General features: G+C 62.0%; 1 protein-coding gene across 2 annotated transcripts in view; it reads right to left on the reverse strand.

The window, feature by feature from the left end:
• Positions 1–15,432, reverse strand: part of FXR2 (FMR1 autosomal homolog 2) — a 37,018-nt gene that overhangs the window by 3,802 nt on the left and 17,784 nt on the right. For both annotated transcript variants that reach the window (XM_083185853.1, XM_083185852.1), the window contains exon 12: positions 3,262–3,427. In XM_083185853.1, coding sequence (XP_083041979.1) covers positions 3,262–3,427 — 166 coding nt within the window. The remainder of the gene's footprint in view (positions 1–3,261; positions 3,428–15,432) is intronic.

The raw sequence follows: 15,432 nt of genomic DNA on the forward strand, positions 1-15,432 counted from the left end.
ACACAGCCCAGTACATACACTACTACACCATGCCATATATACACACACAGCCCAGTACATACAGTACTACACCATGCCATATATACACACACAGCCCAGTACAGACACTACTACACCATGCCATATACACACACAGCCCAGTACATACAGTACTACACCATGCCATACATACACACCCAGCCCAGTACATACACTACTACACCATGCCATATACACACGCAGCCCAGTACAGACACTACTACACCATGCCATATATACACACACAGCCCAGTACATACACTACTATACCATGCCATATATACACACAGCCCAGTACAGACACTACTACACCATGCCATATACAGTACAGACACTACTACACCATGCCATATACACACACAGCCCAGTACATACAGTACTACACCATGCCATATATACACACCCAGCCCAGTACATACACTACTACACCATGCCATATACACACGCAGCCCAGTACAGACACTACTATACCATGCCATATACACACACAGCCCAGTACAGACACTACTACACCATGCCATATATATACACACACCGCCCAGTACATACACTACTACACCATGCCATATATACACACAGCCCAGTACAGACACTACTACACCATGCCATATATACACACAGCCCAGTACATACACTACTACACCATGCCATATATACACACAGCCCAGTACAGACACTACTACACCATGCCATATATACACACAGCCCAGTACAGACACTACTACACCATGCCATATATACACACACAGCCCAGTACATACACTACTACACCATGCCATATATACACACACAGCCCAGTACAGACACTACTACACCATGCCATATATACACACACACCGCCCAGTACATACACTACTACACCATGCCATATATACACACACAGCCCAGTACAGACACTACTACACCATGCCATATACACACACAGTCCAGTACAGACACTACTACACCATGCCATATACACACACAGCCCAGTACAGACACCACTACACCATGCCATATATACACACAGCCCAGTACATACACTACTACACCATGCCATATATACACACAGCCCAGTACATACACTACTACACCATGCCATATATACACACAGCCCAGTACATACACTACTACACCATGCCATATATACACACAGCCCAGTACAGACACTACTACACCATGCCATATATACACACAGCCCAGTACATACACTACTACACCATGCCATATATACACACAGCCCAGTACAGACACTACTACACCATGCCATATATACACACAGCCCAGTACAGACACTACTACACCATGCCATATATTCACACAGCCCAGTACATACACTTCTACACCATGCCATATATACACACAGCCCAGTACATACACTACTGCACCATGCCATATATACACACACACAGGCCAGTACAGACACTACTACACCATGCCATATATACACACACACAGGCCAGTACAGACACTACTACACCATGCCATACATACACACACACAGGCCAGTACAGACACTACTACACCATGCCATACATACACACACACACACACACACACACACAGGCCAGTACAGACACTACTACACCATGCCATATATACACACAGAGCCCAGTACATACACTACTACACCATGCCATATATACACACAGAGCCCAGTACATACACTACTACACCATGCCATATATACACACCACACAGGCCAGTACATACACTACTACACCATGCCATATATACAGACACAGCCCAGTACATACACTACTACACCATGCCATATATACACACACAGCCCAGTACAGACACTACTACACCATGCCATATATACACACACACACACACACAGGCCAGTACAGACACTACTACACCATGCCATATATACACACAGAGCCCAGTACATACACTACTACACCATGTCATATATACACACACAGGCCAGTACAGACACTACTACACCATGCCATATATACACACACAGCCCAGTACAGACACTACTACACCATGCCATATATACACACACAGCCCTGTACATACACTACTACACCATGCCATATACACACACAGCCCAATACATACACTACTACACCATGCCATATACACACACAGCCCAGTACATACACTACTACACCATGCCATATATACACACACAGCCCAGTACATACACTACTACACCATGCCATATATACACACAGCCCAGTACATACACTACTACACCATGCCATATATACACACCCAGCCCAGTACATACACTACTACACCATGCCATATATACACACAGCCCAGTACAGACACTACTACACCATGCCATATACACACACAGCCCAGTACAGACACTACTACACCATGCCATATATACATACAGCCCAGTACAGACACTACTACACCATGCCATATATACACACAGCCCAGTACATACACTACTACACCATGCCATATATACACACAGCCCAGTACAGACACTACTACACCATGCCATATATTCACACAGCCCAGTACATACACTTCTACACCATGCCATATATACACACAGCCCAGTACATACACTACTACACCATGCCATATATACACACAGCCCAGTACAGACACTACTACACCATGCCATATATTCACACAGCCCAGTACATACACTTCTACACCATGCCATATATACACACAGCCCAGTACATACACTACTGCACCATGCCATATATACACACACACACACACAGGCCAGTACATACACTACTGCACCATGCCATATATACACATAGCCCAGTACATACACTACTACACCATGTCATATATACACACACAGCACAGTACATACACTACTACACCATGCCATATATACACACACAGCCCAGTACATACACTACTATACCGTGCCATATATAAACACACAGCCCAGTACATACACTACTACACCATGCCATATATACACACACAGCCCAGTACATACACTACTATACCGTGCCATATATATACACACAGCCCAGTACATACACTACTACACCATGCCATATATACACACAGTTCAGTACAGACACTACTACACCATGTCACCGTGGTATCATCCCCAACACAGGTTACACTGGATGTGAGCGCATGCACAGACATGCTGGTACCCCCTTCACAGGCTGCACTTTTTCTTCCCCCCCCCCCCCCACACCTAAGCCCCCCCCCACACACACACACACGGCCTAGTACAGAGAGATAGTATTATGTGGCAGCTGCATAAGCTCAGGATGTTGGGGGTTATTTTCCACTCACCAGACCCCATACACTCACCGTGGCCTCTTCGGCCTCTAGGGATTACAGGGGCAGAGGTTGGATCACCATCTGTCTGTACCCCTCCTTTGTCCTTCTCTTCCCTGCTGGAGATTGTACGCAATCCTCCAACGCTTTTCAGCTGGCCTTCAATGAGAAGGCGCTCCAACCTCAGCTGCTCCAAGTCCTGGGAGGCAGAGCGGGGACGTTACTGCTGGCGGTACGGGGAGGCAGAGCGGGGACGTATACTGCTGGCGGTACGGGGAGGCAGAGCGGGGACGTTACTGCTGGCGGTACGGGGAGGCAGAGCGGGGACGTTACTGCTGGCGGTACGGGGAGGCAGAGCGGGGACGTTACTGCTGGCGGTACGGGGAGGCAGAGCGGGGACGTTACTGCTGGCGGTACGGGGAGGCAGAGCGGGGACGTTACTGCTGGCGGTACGGGGAGGCAGGGGATGGAGGGTGGGGAGGCAGAGCGGGGACGTTACTGCTGGTGGTACGGGGAGGCAGGGGATGGAGGGTGGGGGAGGCAGAGCGGGGACGTTACTGCTGGTTGTATGGGGAGGCAGAGCGGGGACGTTACTGCTGGCGGTACGGGGAGGCAGAGCGGGGACGTTACTGCTGGTGGTACGGGGAGGCAGAGCGGGGACGTTACTGCTGGTGGTACGGGTGGCAGGGGATGGAGGGTGGGGGAGGCAGAGCGGGGACGTTACTGCTGGTGGTACGGGGAGGCAGAGCGGGGACGTTACTGCTGGTGGTACGGGGTGGCAGGGGATGGAGGGTGGGGGAGGCAGAGCGGGGACGTTACTGCTGGCGGTACGGGGGGGATGGAGGGTGGGGAGGCAGAGCGGGGACGTTACTGCTGGCGGTACGGGGGGGATGGAGGGTGGGAGGCAGAGCGGGGACGTTACTGCTGGTGGTACGGGAGGCAGAGCGGGGACGTTACTGCTGGCGGTACGGGGAGGCAGGGGATGGAGGGTGGGGAGGCAGAGCGGGGACGTTACTGCTGGCGGTACAGGGAGGCAGAGCGGGGACGTTACTGCTGGCGGTACAGGGAGGCAGAGCGGGGACGTTACTGCTGGTGGTACAGGGAGGCAGAGCGGGGACGTTACTGCTGGTGGTATGGGGAGGCAGAGCGGGGACGTTACTGCTGGCGGTACGGGGAGGCAGAGCGGGGACGTTACTGCTGGCGGTACGGGGAGGCAGGGGATGGAGGGTGGGGAGGCAGAGCAGGGACGTTACTGCTGGTTGTATGGGGAGGCAGAGCGGGGACGTTACTGCTGGTGGTACAGGGAGGCAGAGCGGGGACGTTACTGCTGGTGGTACAGGGAGGCAGAGCGGGGACGTTACTGCTGGTGGTACAGGGAGGCAGAGCGGGGACGTTACTGCTGGTGGTATGGGGAGGCAGAGCGGGGACGTTACTGCTGGCGGTACGGGGAGGCAGAGCGGGGACGTTACTGCTGGCGGTACGGGGAGGCAGGGGATGGAGGGTGGGGAGGCAGAGCAGGGACGTTACTGCTGGTTGTATGGGGAGGTAGAGCGGGGACGTTACTGCTGGTGGTACAGGAAGGCAGAGCGGGGACGTTACTGCTGGCGGTACGGGGAGGCAGAGCGGGGACGTTACTGCTGGCGGTACGGGGAGGCAGGGGATGGAGGGTGGGGAGGCAGAGCAGGGACGTTACTGCTGGTTGTATGGGGAGGTAGAGCGGGGACGTTACTGCTGGTGGTACAGGAAGGCAGAGCGGGGACGTTACTGCTGGCGGTACGGGAGGCAGAGCGGGGACGTTACTGCTGGCGGTACGGGGAGGCAGGGGATGGAGGGTGGGGAGGCAGAGCGGGGACGTTACTGCTGGTGGTACAGGGAGGCAGAGCGGGGACGTTACTGCTGGTGGTACAGGGAGGCAGAGCGGGGACGTTACTGCTGGTGGTACAGGGAGGCAGAGCGGGGACGTTACTGCTGGTGGTACAGGGGAGGCAGAGCGGGGACGTTACTGCTGGCGGTACGGGGAGGCAGAGCGGGGACGTTACTGCTGGCGGTACGGGGAGGCAGAGCGGGGACGTTACTGCTGGCGGTACGGGAGGCAGAGCGGGGACGTTACTGCTGGCGGTACGGGAGGCAGGGATGGAGGGTGGGGAGGCAGAGCAGGGACGTTACTGCTGGTGGTACGGGAGGCAGAGCGGGAACGTTACTGCTGGTTGTATGGGGAGGCAGAGCGGGGACGTTACTGCTGGCGGTACGGGATGGAGGGTGGGGGGAGGCAGAGCGGGGACGTTACTGCTGGTGGTACGCGGAGGCAGGGGATGGAGGGTGGGGAGGCACAGCGGGGACGTTACTGCTGGCGGTACAGGAAGGCAGAGCGGGGACGTTACTGCTGGCGGTACGGGGAGGCAGAGCGGGGACGTTACTGCTGGCGGTACGGGGAGGCAGGGGATGGAGGGTGGGGAGGCACAGCGGGGACGTTACTGCTGGCGGTACGGGGAGGCAGAGCGGGGACGTTACTGCTGGCGGTACGGGGAGGCAGAGCGGGGACGTTACTGCTGGCGGTACGGGGAGGCAGAGCGGGGACGTTACTGCTGGTGGTAAGGGGAGGCAGAGCGGGGACGTTACTGCTGGTGGTACGGGGAGGAAGAGCGGGGACGTTACTGCTGGCGGTACGGGGAGGCAGGGGATGGAGGGTGGGGGAGGCAGAGCGGGGACGTTACTGCTGGTGGTACGGGGAGGCAGGGGATGGAGGGTGGGGGAGGCAGAGCGGGGACGTTACTGCTGGTTGTATGGGGAGGCAGAGCGGGGACGTTACTGCTGGTGGTACGGGGAGGCAGGGGATGGAGGGTGGGGGAGGCAGAGCGGGGACGTTACTGCTGGTGGTACGGGGAGGCAGAGCGGGGACGTTACTGCTGGTGGTACGGGGAGGCAGAGCGGGGACGTTACTGCTGGCGGTACGGGGGGGATGGAGGGTGGGGAGGCAGAGCGGGACGTTACTGCTGGCGGTACGGGGAGGCAGAGCGGGGACGTTACTGCTGGCGGTACGGGGAGGCAGAGCGGGGACGTTACTGCTGGCGGTACGGGGAGGCAGGGGATGGAGGGTGGGGAGGCAGAGCGGGGACGTTACTGCTGGTGGTACGGGGAGGCAGAGCGGGGACGTTACTGCTGGTGGTACAGGGAGGCAGGGGATGGAGGGTGGGGGAGGCAGAGTTGGGACGTTACTGCTGGTGGTACGGGGAGGCAGAGCGGGGACGTTACTGCTGGTTGTATGGGGAGGTAGAGCGGGGACGTTACTGCTGGCGGTACGGGGAGGCAGAGCGGGGACGTTACTGCTAGTGGTACGCGGAGGCAGAGCGGGGACGTTACTGCTAGTGGGACGCGGAGGCAGAGCGGGGACGTTACTGCTGGTGGGACGCGGAGGCAGGGGATGGAGGCAGAGCGGGGACGTTACTGCTGGTGGTACGGGGTGGCAGGGGATGGAGGCAGAGCGGGGATGTTACTGCTGGCGGTACGGGGGTGGCAGGGGATGGAGGGTGGGAGGCAGAGCTGGGACGTTACTGCTGGTGGTACGCGGAGGCAGAGCTGGGACGTTACTGCTGGTTGTACACGGAGGCAGAGCGGGGACGTTACTGCTGGCGGTACGGGGAGGCAGGGGATGGAGGGTAGGGGAGGCAGAGCTGGGACGTTACTGCTGGTGGTACGCGGAGGCAGAGCGGGGACGTTACTGCTGGTGGTACGCGGAGGCAGAGCGGGGACGTTACTGCTGGTGGTACGCGGAGGCAGAGCGGGGACGTTACTGCTGGTGGTACGCGGAGGCAGAGCGGGGGGCGTTACTGCTGGTGGTACGGGGAGGCAGAGCGGGGACGTTACTGCTGGCGGTACGGGGAGGCAGGGGATGGAGGGGTGGGGAGGCAGAGCAGGGACGTTACTGCTGGTGGTAGGGGAGGCAGAGCGGGAACGTTACTGCTGGTTGTATGGGGAGGCAGGGGATGGAGGCAGAGCGGGGATGTTACTGCTGGCGGTACGGGGAGGCAGGGGATGGAGGGTGGGGGAGGCAGAGCGGGGACGTTACTGGTGGTACAGGGAGGCGGTACGGGGAGGCAGGGGATGGAGGGTGGGGAGGCAGAGCAGGGACGTTACTGCTGGTGGTACGGGGAGGCAGAGCGGGAACGTTACTGCTGGCGGTACGGGGAGGCAGGGGATGGAGGCAGAGCGGGGATGTTACTGCTGGCGGAACGGGGAGGCAGGGGATGGAGGGTGGGGGAGGCAGAGCGGGAACGTTACTGCTGGCGGTACGGGGAGGCAGGGGATGGAGGGTGGGGGAGGCAGAGCGGGGACGTTACTGCTGGTGGTACGGGGAGGCAGAGCGGGGATGTTACTGCTGGCGGTACGGGGAGGCAGGGGATGGAGGGTGGGGGAGGCAGAACGGGGACGTTACTGCTGGTGGTACGGGGAGGCAGAGCGGGGATGTTACTGCTGGCGGTACGGGGAGGCAGGGGATGGAGGGTGGGGGAGGCAGAGCGGGGACGTTACTGCTGGTGGTACGGGGAGGCAGAGCCGGGGACGTTACTGCTGGCGGTACGGGGAGGCAGGGGATGGAGGCAGAGCGGGGATGTTACTGCTGGTGGTACAGGGAGGCAGAGCGGGGACGTTACTGCTGGTGGTACGGGGAGGCAGAGCGGGGACGTTACTGCTGGCGGTACGGGGAGGCAGGGGATGGAGGCAGAGCGGGGACGTTACTGCTGGTGGTACGTGGAGGCAGAGCGGGGACGTTACTGCTGGTGGTATGGGGAGGCAGAGCGGGGACGTTACTGCTGGCGGTACGGGGAGGCAGAGCGGGGACGTTACTGCTGGCGGTACAGGGAGGCAGAGCGGGGACGTTACTGCTGGCGGTACAGGGAGGCAGAGCGGGGACGTTACTGCTGGCGGTACAGGGAGGCAGGGGATGGAGGCAGAGCGGGGACGTTACTGCTGGCGGTACGGGGAGGCAGGGGATGGAGGGTGGGGGAGGCAGAGCGGGGACATTACTGCTGGCGGTACGGGGAGGCAGAGCGGGGACGTTACTGCTGGTGGTACGGGGAGGCAGGGGATGGAGGATGGTGGAGGCAGAGCGGGACGTTACTGCTGGTGGTACGCGGAGGCAGAGCGGGGACGTTACTGCTGGCGGTACGGAGAGGCAGGGATGGAGGGTGGAGAGGCAGAGCAGGGACTTTACTGCTGGTTGTATGGGGAGGTAGAGCGGGGACGTTACTGCTGGCGGTACTGGGAGGCAGGGGATGGAGGGTGGGGGAGGCAGAGCGGGGACGTTACTGCTGGTGGTACAGGGAGGCAGAGCGGGGACGTTACTGCTGGTGGTACAGGGAGGCAGAGCGGGGACGTTACTGCTGGTGGGTACAGGGAGGCAGAGCGGGGACGTTACTGCTGGTGGTACAGGGAGGCAGAGCGGGGACGTTACTGCTGGTGGTACAGGGAGGCAGAGCGGGGACGTTACTGCTGGTGGTACAGGGAGGCAGAGCGGGGACGTTACTGCTGGTGGTACAGGGAGGCAGAGCGGGGACGTTACTGCTGGTGGTACAGGGAGGCAGAGCGGGGACGTTACTGCTGGTGGTACAGGGAGGCAGAGGCGGGGACGTTACTGCTGGTGGTACAGGGAGGCAGAGCGGGGACGTTACTGCTGGTGGTACAGGGAGGCAGAGCGGGGACGTTACTGCTGGTGGTACAGGGAGGCAGAGCAGGGACGTTACTGCTGGTGGTACAGGGAGGCAGAGCGGGGACGTTACTGCTGGTGGTACAGGGAGGCAGAGCGGGGACGTTACTGCTGGTGGTACAGGGAGGCAGAGCGGGGACGTTACTGCTGGTGGTACAGGGAGGCAGAGCGGGGACGTTACTGCTGGTGGTACAGGGAGGCAGAGCGGGGACGTTACTGCTGGTGGTACAGGGAGGCAGAGCGGGGACGTTACTGCTGGTGGTACGCGGAGGCAGAGCGGGGACGTTACTGCTGGTGGTATGGGGAGGCAGAGCGGGGACGTTACTGCTGGCGGTACGGGAGGCAGGGGATGGAGGGTGGGGGAGGCAGAGCGGGGACGTTACTGCTGGTGGTACAGGGAGGCAGAGCGGGGACATTACTGCTGGTGGTACAGGGAGGCAGAGCGGGGACATTACTGCTGGCGGTACAGGGAGGCAGAGCGGGGACATTACTGCTGGCGGTACGGGGAGGCAGAGCGGGGACGTTACTGCTGGCGGTACGGGGAGGCAGGGGATGGAGGGTGGGGGAGGCAGAGCTGGGACGTTACTGCTGGTGGTACGGGGAGGCAGAGCGGGGACGTTACTGCTGGTGGTACGGGGAGGCAGAGCGGGGACGTACTGCTGGCGGTACGGGGAGGCAGAGCGGGGACGTTACTGCTGGTGGTACGGGGAGGCAGAGCGGGGACGTTACTGCTGGCGGTACGGGGAGGCAGGGGATGGAGGGTGGGGAGGCAGAGCGGGGACGTTACTGCTGGTGGTACGGGGAGGCAGAGCGGGACGTTACTGCTGGTGGTACGGGGAGGCAGAGCGGGACGTTACTGCTGGCGGTACGGGGAGGCAGGGGATGGAGGGTGGTGGAGGCAGAGCAGGGACGTTACTGCTGGTGGTACGGGGAGGCAGAGCGGGGACGTTACTGCTGGCGGAACGGGGAGGCAGGGGATGGAGGGTGGTGGAGGCAGAGCAGGGACGTTACTGCTGGTGGTACGGGGAGGCAGAGCGGGGACGTTACTGCTGGTGGTACGGGGAGGCAGAGCGGGACGTTACTGCTGGTGGTACGGGGGAGGCAGAGCGGGGACGTTACTGCTGGCGGTACGGGGAGGCAGGGGATGGAGGGTGGTGGAGGCAGAGCAGGGACGTTACTGCTGGTGGTACGGGGAGGCAGAGCGGGGACGTTACTGCTGGCGGTACGGGGAGGCAGGGGATGGAGGGTGGTGGAGGCAGAGCGGGGACGTTACTGCTGGTGGTACGGGGAGGCAGAGCGGGGACGTTACTGCTGGTGGTACGGGAGGCAGAACGGGGACGTTACTGCTGGTGGTACGGGGAGGCAGAACGGGGACGTTACTGCTGGTGGTACGGGGGAGGCAGGGGATGGAGGCAGAGCGGGGATGTTACTGCTGGCGGAACGGGGAGGCAGGGGATGGAGGGTGGGGGAGGCAGAGCGGGGACGTTACTGCTGGTGGTACGCGAAGGCAGAGTGGGGACGTTACTGCTGGTGGTACATGGAGGCAGAGCGGGGACGTTACTGCTGGTGGTACGGGGAGGCAGAGCGGGGACATTACTGCTGGCGGTACGGGGAGGCAGGGGATGGAAATGGGGAGGCAGAGCTGGGACGTTACTGCTGGTGGTACGGGGAGGCAGAGCGGGGACGTTACTGCTGGTGGTACGGGGAGGCAGAGGATGGAGGGTGGTGGAGGCAGAGCGGGGACGTTACTGCTGGTGGTACGCGAAGGCAGAGTGGGGACGTTACTGCTGGTGGTACATGGAGGCAGAGCGGGGACGTTACTGCTGGCGGTACGGGGAGGCAGGCAGAGCGGGGACGTTACTGCTGGCGGTATGGGGAGGCAGGGGATGGAGGGTGGGGAGGCAGAGCAGGGACGTTACTGCTGGTGGTACGGGGAGGCAGAGCGGGAACGTTACTGCTGGTTGTATGGGGAGGCAGACCGGGGACGTTACTGCTGGCGGTACGGGGAGGCAGGGGATGGAGGCAGAGCGGGGACGTTACTGCTGGCGGTATGGGGAGGCAGGGGATGGAGGGTGGGGAGGCAGAGCTGGGACGTTACTGCTGGTGGTACGCGGAGGCAGAGCGGGGACGTTACTGCTGGTGGTACGGTGAGGCAGAGCGGGGACGTTACTGCTGGTGGTACGGGGAGGCAGAGCGGGGACGTTACTGCTGGTGGTACGGGGAGGCAGAGCGGGGACGTTACTGCTGGTGGTACGGGGAGGCAGGGGATGGAGGGTGGTGGAGGCAGAGCGGGGACGTTACTGCTGGTGGTACGGGGAGGCAGAGCGGGGACGTTACTGCTGGCGGTACGGGAGGCAGAGCGGGGACGGTTACTGCTGGCGGTATGGGGAGGCAGAGCGGGGACGTTACTGCTGGCGGTACGGGGAGGCAGAGCGGGGACGTTACTGCTGGTGGTACGGGAGGCAGAGCGGGGACGTTACTGCTGGCGGTACGGGGAGGCAGAGCGGGGACGTTACTGCTGGCGGTATGGGGAGGCAGAACCGGGGACGTTACTGCTGGCGGTACGGGGAGGCAGAGCGGGGACGTTACTGCTGGTGGTACGCGGAGGCAGAGCGGGGACGTTACTGCTGGCGGTACGGGGAGGCAGGGGATTGAGGGTGGGGAGGCAGAGCAGGGACGTTACTGCAGGTGGTACGGGGAGGCAGAGCGGGAACGGTACTGCTGGTTGTATGGGGAGGCAGAGCGGGGACGTTACTGCTGGCGGTACGGGGAGGCAGGGGATGGAGGCAGAGCGGGGATGTTACTGCTGGTGGTACGGGGAGGCAGGGGATGGAGGGGTGGGGAGGCAGAGCGGGGACGTTACTGCTGGTGGTACGGGGAGGCAGAGCGGGGACGTTACTGCTGGCGGTACGGGGAGGCAGAGCGGGGACGTTACTGCTGGCGGTACGGGGAGGCAGAGCGGGGACGTTACTGCTGGCGGTACGGGGAGGCAGGGATGGAGGGTGGGGGAGGCAGAGCGGGGACGTTACTGCTGGTGGTTTGGGGAGGCAGAGCGGGGACGTTACTGCTGGCGGTACGGGAGGCAGAGCGGGGACGTTACTGCTGGTGGTACGGGGAGGCAGAGCGGGGACGTTACTGCTGGTGGTACGGGGAGGCAGAGCGGGGACAATACTGCTGGCGGTACGGGGAGGCAGGGGATGGAGGGTGGTGGAGGCAGAGCGGGGACGTTACTGCTGGCGGTACGGGAGGCAGGGGATGGAGGGTGGGGAGGCAGAGCAGGGACGTTACTGCTGGTGGTACGGGGAGGCAGAGCGGGGACGTTACTGCTGGTGGTACGGGAGGCAGAGCGGGGATGTTACTGCTGGCGGTACGGGGAGGCAGGGATGGAGGGTGGGGGAGGCAGAGCGGGGACGTTACTGCTGGTGGTACGGGGAGGCAGGGGATGTAGGGTGGTGGAGGCAGAGCGGGGACGTTACTGCTGGTGGTACGCGGAGGCAGAGCGGGGACGTTACTGCTGGCGGTACGGGGAGGCAGGGGATGGAAATGGGGAGGCAGAGCTGGGACGTTACTGCTGGTGGTACGGGGAGGCAGAGCGGGGACGTTACTGCTGGTGGTACGGGGAGGCAGAGCGGGGACGTTACTGCTGGTGGTACAGGGAGGCAGAGCGGGGACGTTATTGCTGGCGGTACGGGGAGGCAGAGCGGGGACGTTACTGCTGGCGGTATGGGGAGGCAGGGGATGGAGGGGTGGGGAGGCAGAGCTGGGACGTTACTGCTGGTTGTACACGGAGGCAGAGCGGGGACGTTACTGCTGGCGGTATGGGGAGGCAGAGCGGGGACGTTACTGCTGGTGGTACAGGGAGGCAGAGCGGGGACGTTACTGCTGGCGGTACGGGGAGGCAGAGCGGGGACGTTACTGCTGGTGGTACAGGGAGGCAGAGCGGGGGACAATACTGCTGGCGGTACGGGGAGGCAGAGCGGGGACGTTACTGCTGGCGGTATGGGGAGGCAGAGCGGGGACGTTACTGCTGGCGGTACGGGGAGGCAGGGGATGGAGGGTGGGGAGGCAGAGCCGGGACGTTACTGCTGGTGGTACGGAGAGGCCGAGCGGGAACGTTACTGCTGGTTGTATGGGGAGGCAGACCGGGGACGTTACTGCTGGCGGTACGGGGAGGCAGGGGATGGAGGCAGAGCGGGGACGTTACTGCTGGCGGTATGGGGAGGCAGGGGATGGAGGGTGGGGAGGCAGAGCTGGGACGTTACTGCTGGTGTACACGGAGGCAGAGCGGGGACGTTACTGCTGGCGGTATGGGGAGGCAGAGCGGGGACGTTACTGCTGGCGGTACGGGGAGGCAGGGATGGGGGGTAGGGGAGGCAGAGCTGGGACGTTACTGCTGGTGGTACGCGGAGGCAGAGCGGGGACGTTACTGCTGGTGGTACGCGGAGGCAGAGCGGGGACGTTACTGCTGGTGGTACGCGGAGGCAGAGCGGGGACGTTACTGCTGGTGGTACGCGGAGGCAGAGCGGGGACGTTACTGCTGGTGGTACGCGGAGGCAGAGCGGGGACGTTACTGCTGGTGGTACGCGGAGGCAGAGCGGGGACGTTACTGCTGGTGGTACGGGGAGGCAGAGCGGGGACGTTACTGCTGGTGGTACGGGGAGGCAGAGCGGGGACGTTACTGCTGGTGGTACGGGGAGGCAGAGCGGGGACGTTACTGCTGGTGGTACGGGGAGGCAGAGCGGGGACGTTACTGCTGGTGGTACGGGGAGGCAGAGCGGGGACATTACTGCTGGTGGTACGGGGAGGCAGAGCGGGGACGTTACTGCTGGCGGTACGGGGAGGCAGGGGATGGAGGGTGGTGGAGGCAGAGCGGGGACGTTACTGCTGGTGGTACGCGGAGGCAGAGCGGGGACGTACTGCTGGCGGTACGGGGAGGCAGGGGATTGAGGGTGGGGAGGAAGAGCAGGGACGTTACTGCTGGTGGTACGGGGAGGCAGAGCGGGAACGGTACTGCTGGTTGTATGGGGAGGCAGAGCGGGGACGTTACTGCTGGCGGTACGGGGAGGCAGGGGATGGAGGCAGAGCGGGGATGTTACTGCTGGCTGTACGGGGAGGCAGGGATAGAGGGTGGGGGAGGCAGAGCGGGGACGTTACTGCTGGCGGTACGGGGAGGCAGAGCGGGGACGTTACTGCTGGCGGTACGGAGAGGCAGGGATGGAGGGTGGGGGAGGCAGAGCGGGGACGTTACTGCTGGTGGTTTGGGGAGGCAGAGCGGGGACGTTACTGCTGGCGGTACGGGAGGCAGAGCGGGGACGTTACTGCTGGCGGTACGGGGAGGCAGGGGATGGAAATGGGGAGGCAGAGCTGGACGTTACTGCTGGTGGTACGGGGAGGCAGGGGGATGAAGGGTGGTGGAGGCAGAGCGGGGACGTTACTGCTGGTGGTACGCGGAGGCAGAGCGGGGACGTTACTGCTGGTGGTATGGGGAGGCAGAGCGGGGACGTTACTGCTGGCGGTACGGGGAGGCAGGGGATGGAGGGTGGGGGAGGCAGAGCGGGGACGTTACTGCTGGTTGTATGGGGAGGTAGAGCGGGGACGTTACTGCTGGCGGTACGGGGAGGCAGGGGATGGAGGCAGAGCAGGGAAGTTACTGCTGGCGGTACGGGGAGGCAGGGGATGGAGGGTGGGGGAGGCAGAGCTGGGACGTTACTGCTGGTGGTACAGGAGGCAGAGCGGGGACGTTACTGCTGGTGGTACGGGGAGGCAGAGCGGGGACGTTACTGCTGGTGGTACGGGGAGGCAGAGCGGGGACGTTACTGCTGGTGGTACAGGGAGGCAGAGCGGGGACGTTACTGCTGGTGGTACAGGGAGGCAGAGCGGGGACGTTACTGCTGGTGGTACGGGGAGGCAGAGCGGGGACGTTACTGCTGGCGGTACGGGGAGGCAGGGGATGGAGGGTGGGGGAGGCAGAGCGGGAACGTTACTGCTGGCGGTACGGGGAGGCAGAGCGGGACGTTACTGCTGGTGGTACGGGGAGACAGGGGATGGAGGGTGGTGGAGGCAGAGCGGGGACGTTACTGCTGGTTGTATGGGGTGGTAGAGCGGGGACATTACTGCTGGCGGCACGGGGAGGCAGGGGATGGAGGCAAAGCGGGGATGTTACTGCTGGCGGTACGCGGAGGCAGGGGATGGAGGGTGGGGGAGGCAGAGCGGGGACGTTACTGCTGGTGGTACAGGGAGGCAGAGCGGGGACGTTACTGCTGGCGGTACGGGGAGGCAGAGCGGGGACGTTACTGCTGGTGGTACAGGAAGGCAGAGCGGGGACGTTACTGCTGGTGGTACAGGAAGGCAGAGCGGGGACGTTACTGCTGGTGGTACAGGGAGACAGGGATGGAGGGTGGGGGAGGCAGAGCGGGGACATTACTGCTGGTGGTACGGGGAGGCAGAGCGTGGACGTTACTGCTGGTGGTACAGGGAGGCAGAGCGGGGACGTTACTGCTGGA

The sequence above is a fragment of the Crinia signifera genome, chromosome 4, assembly GCF_055691185.1.
Source record: "Crinia signifera chromosome 4, ASM5569118v1, whole genome shotgun sequence".
In the NCBI taxonomy this organism is placed as follows: Eukaryota; Metazoa; Chordata; class Amphibia; order Anura; family Myobatrachidae; genus Crinia; species Crinia signifera.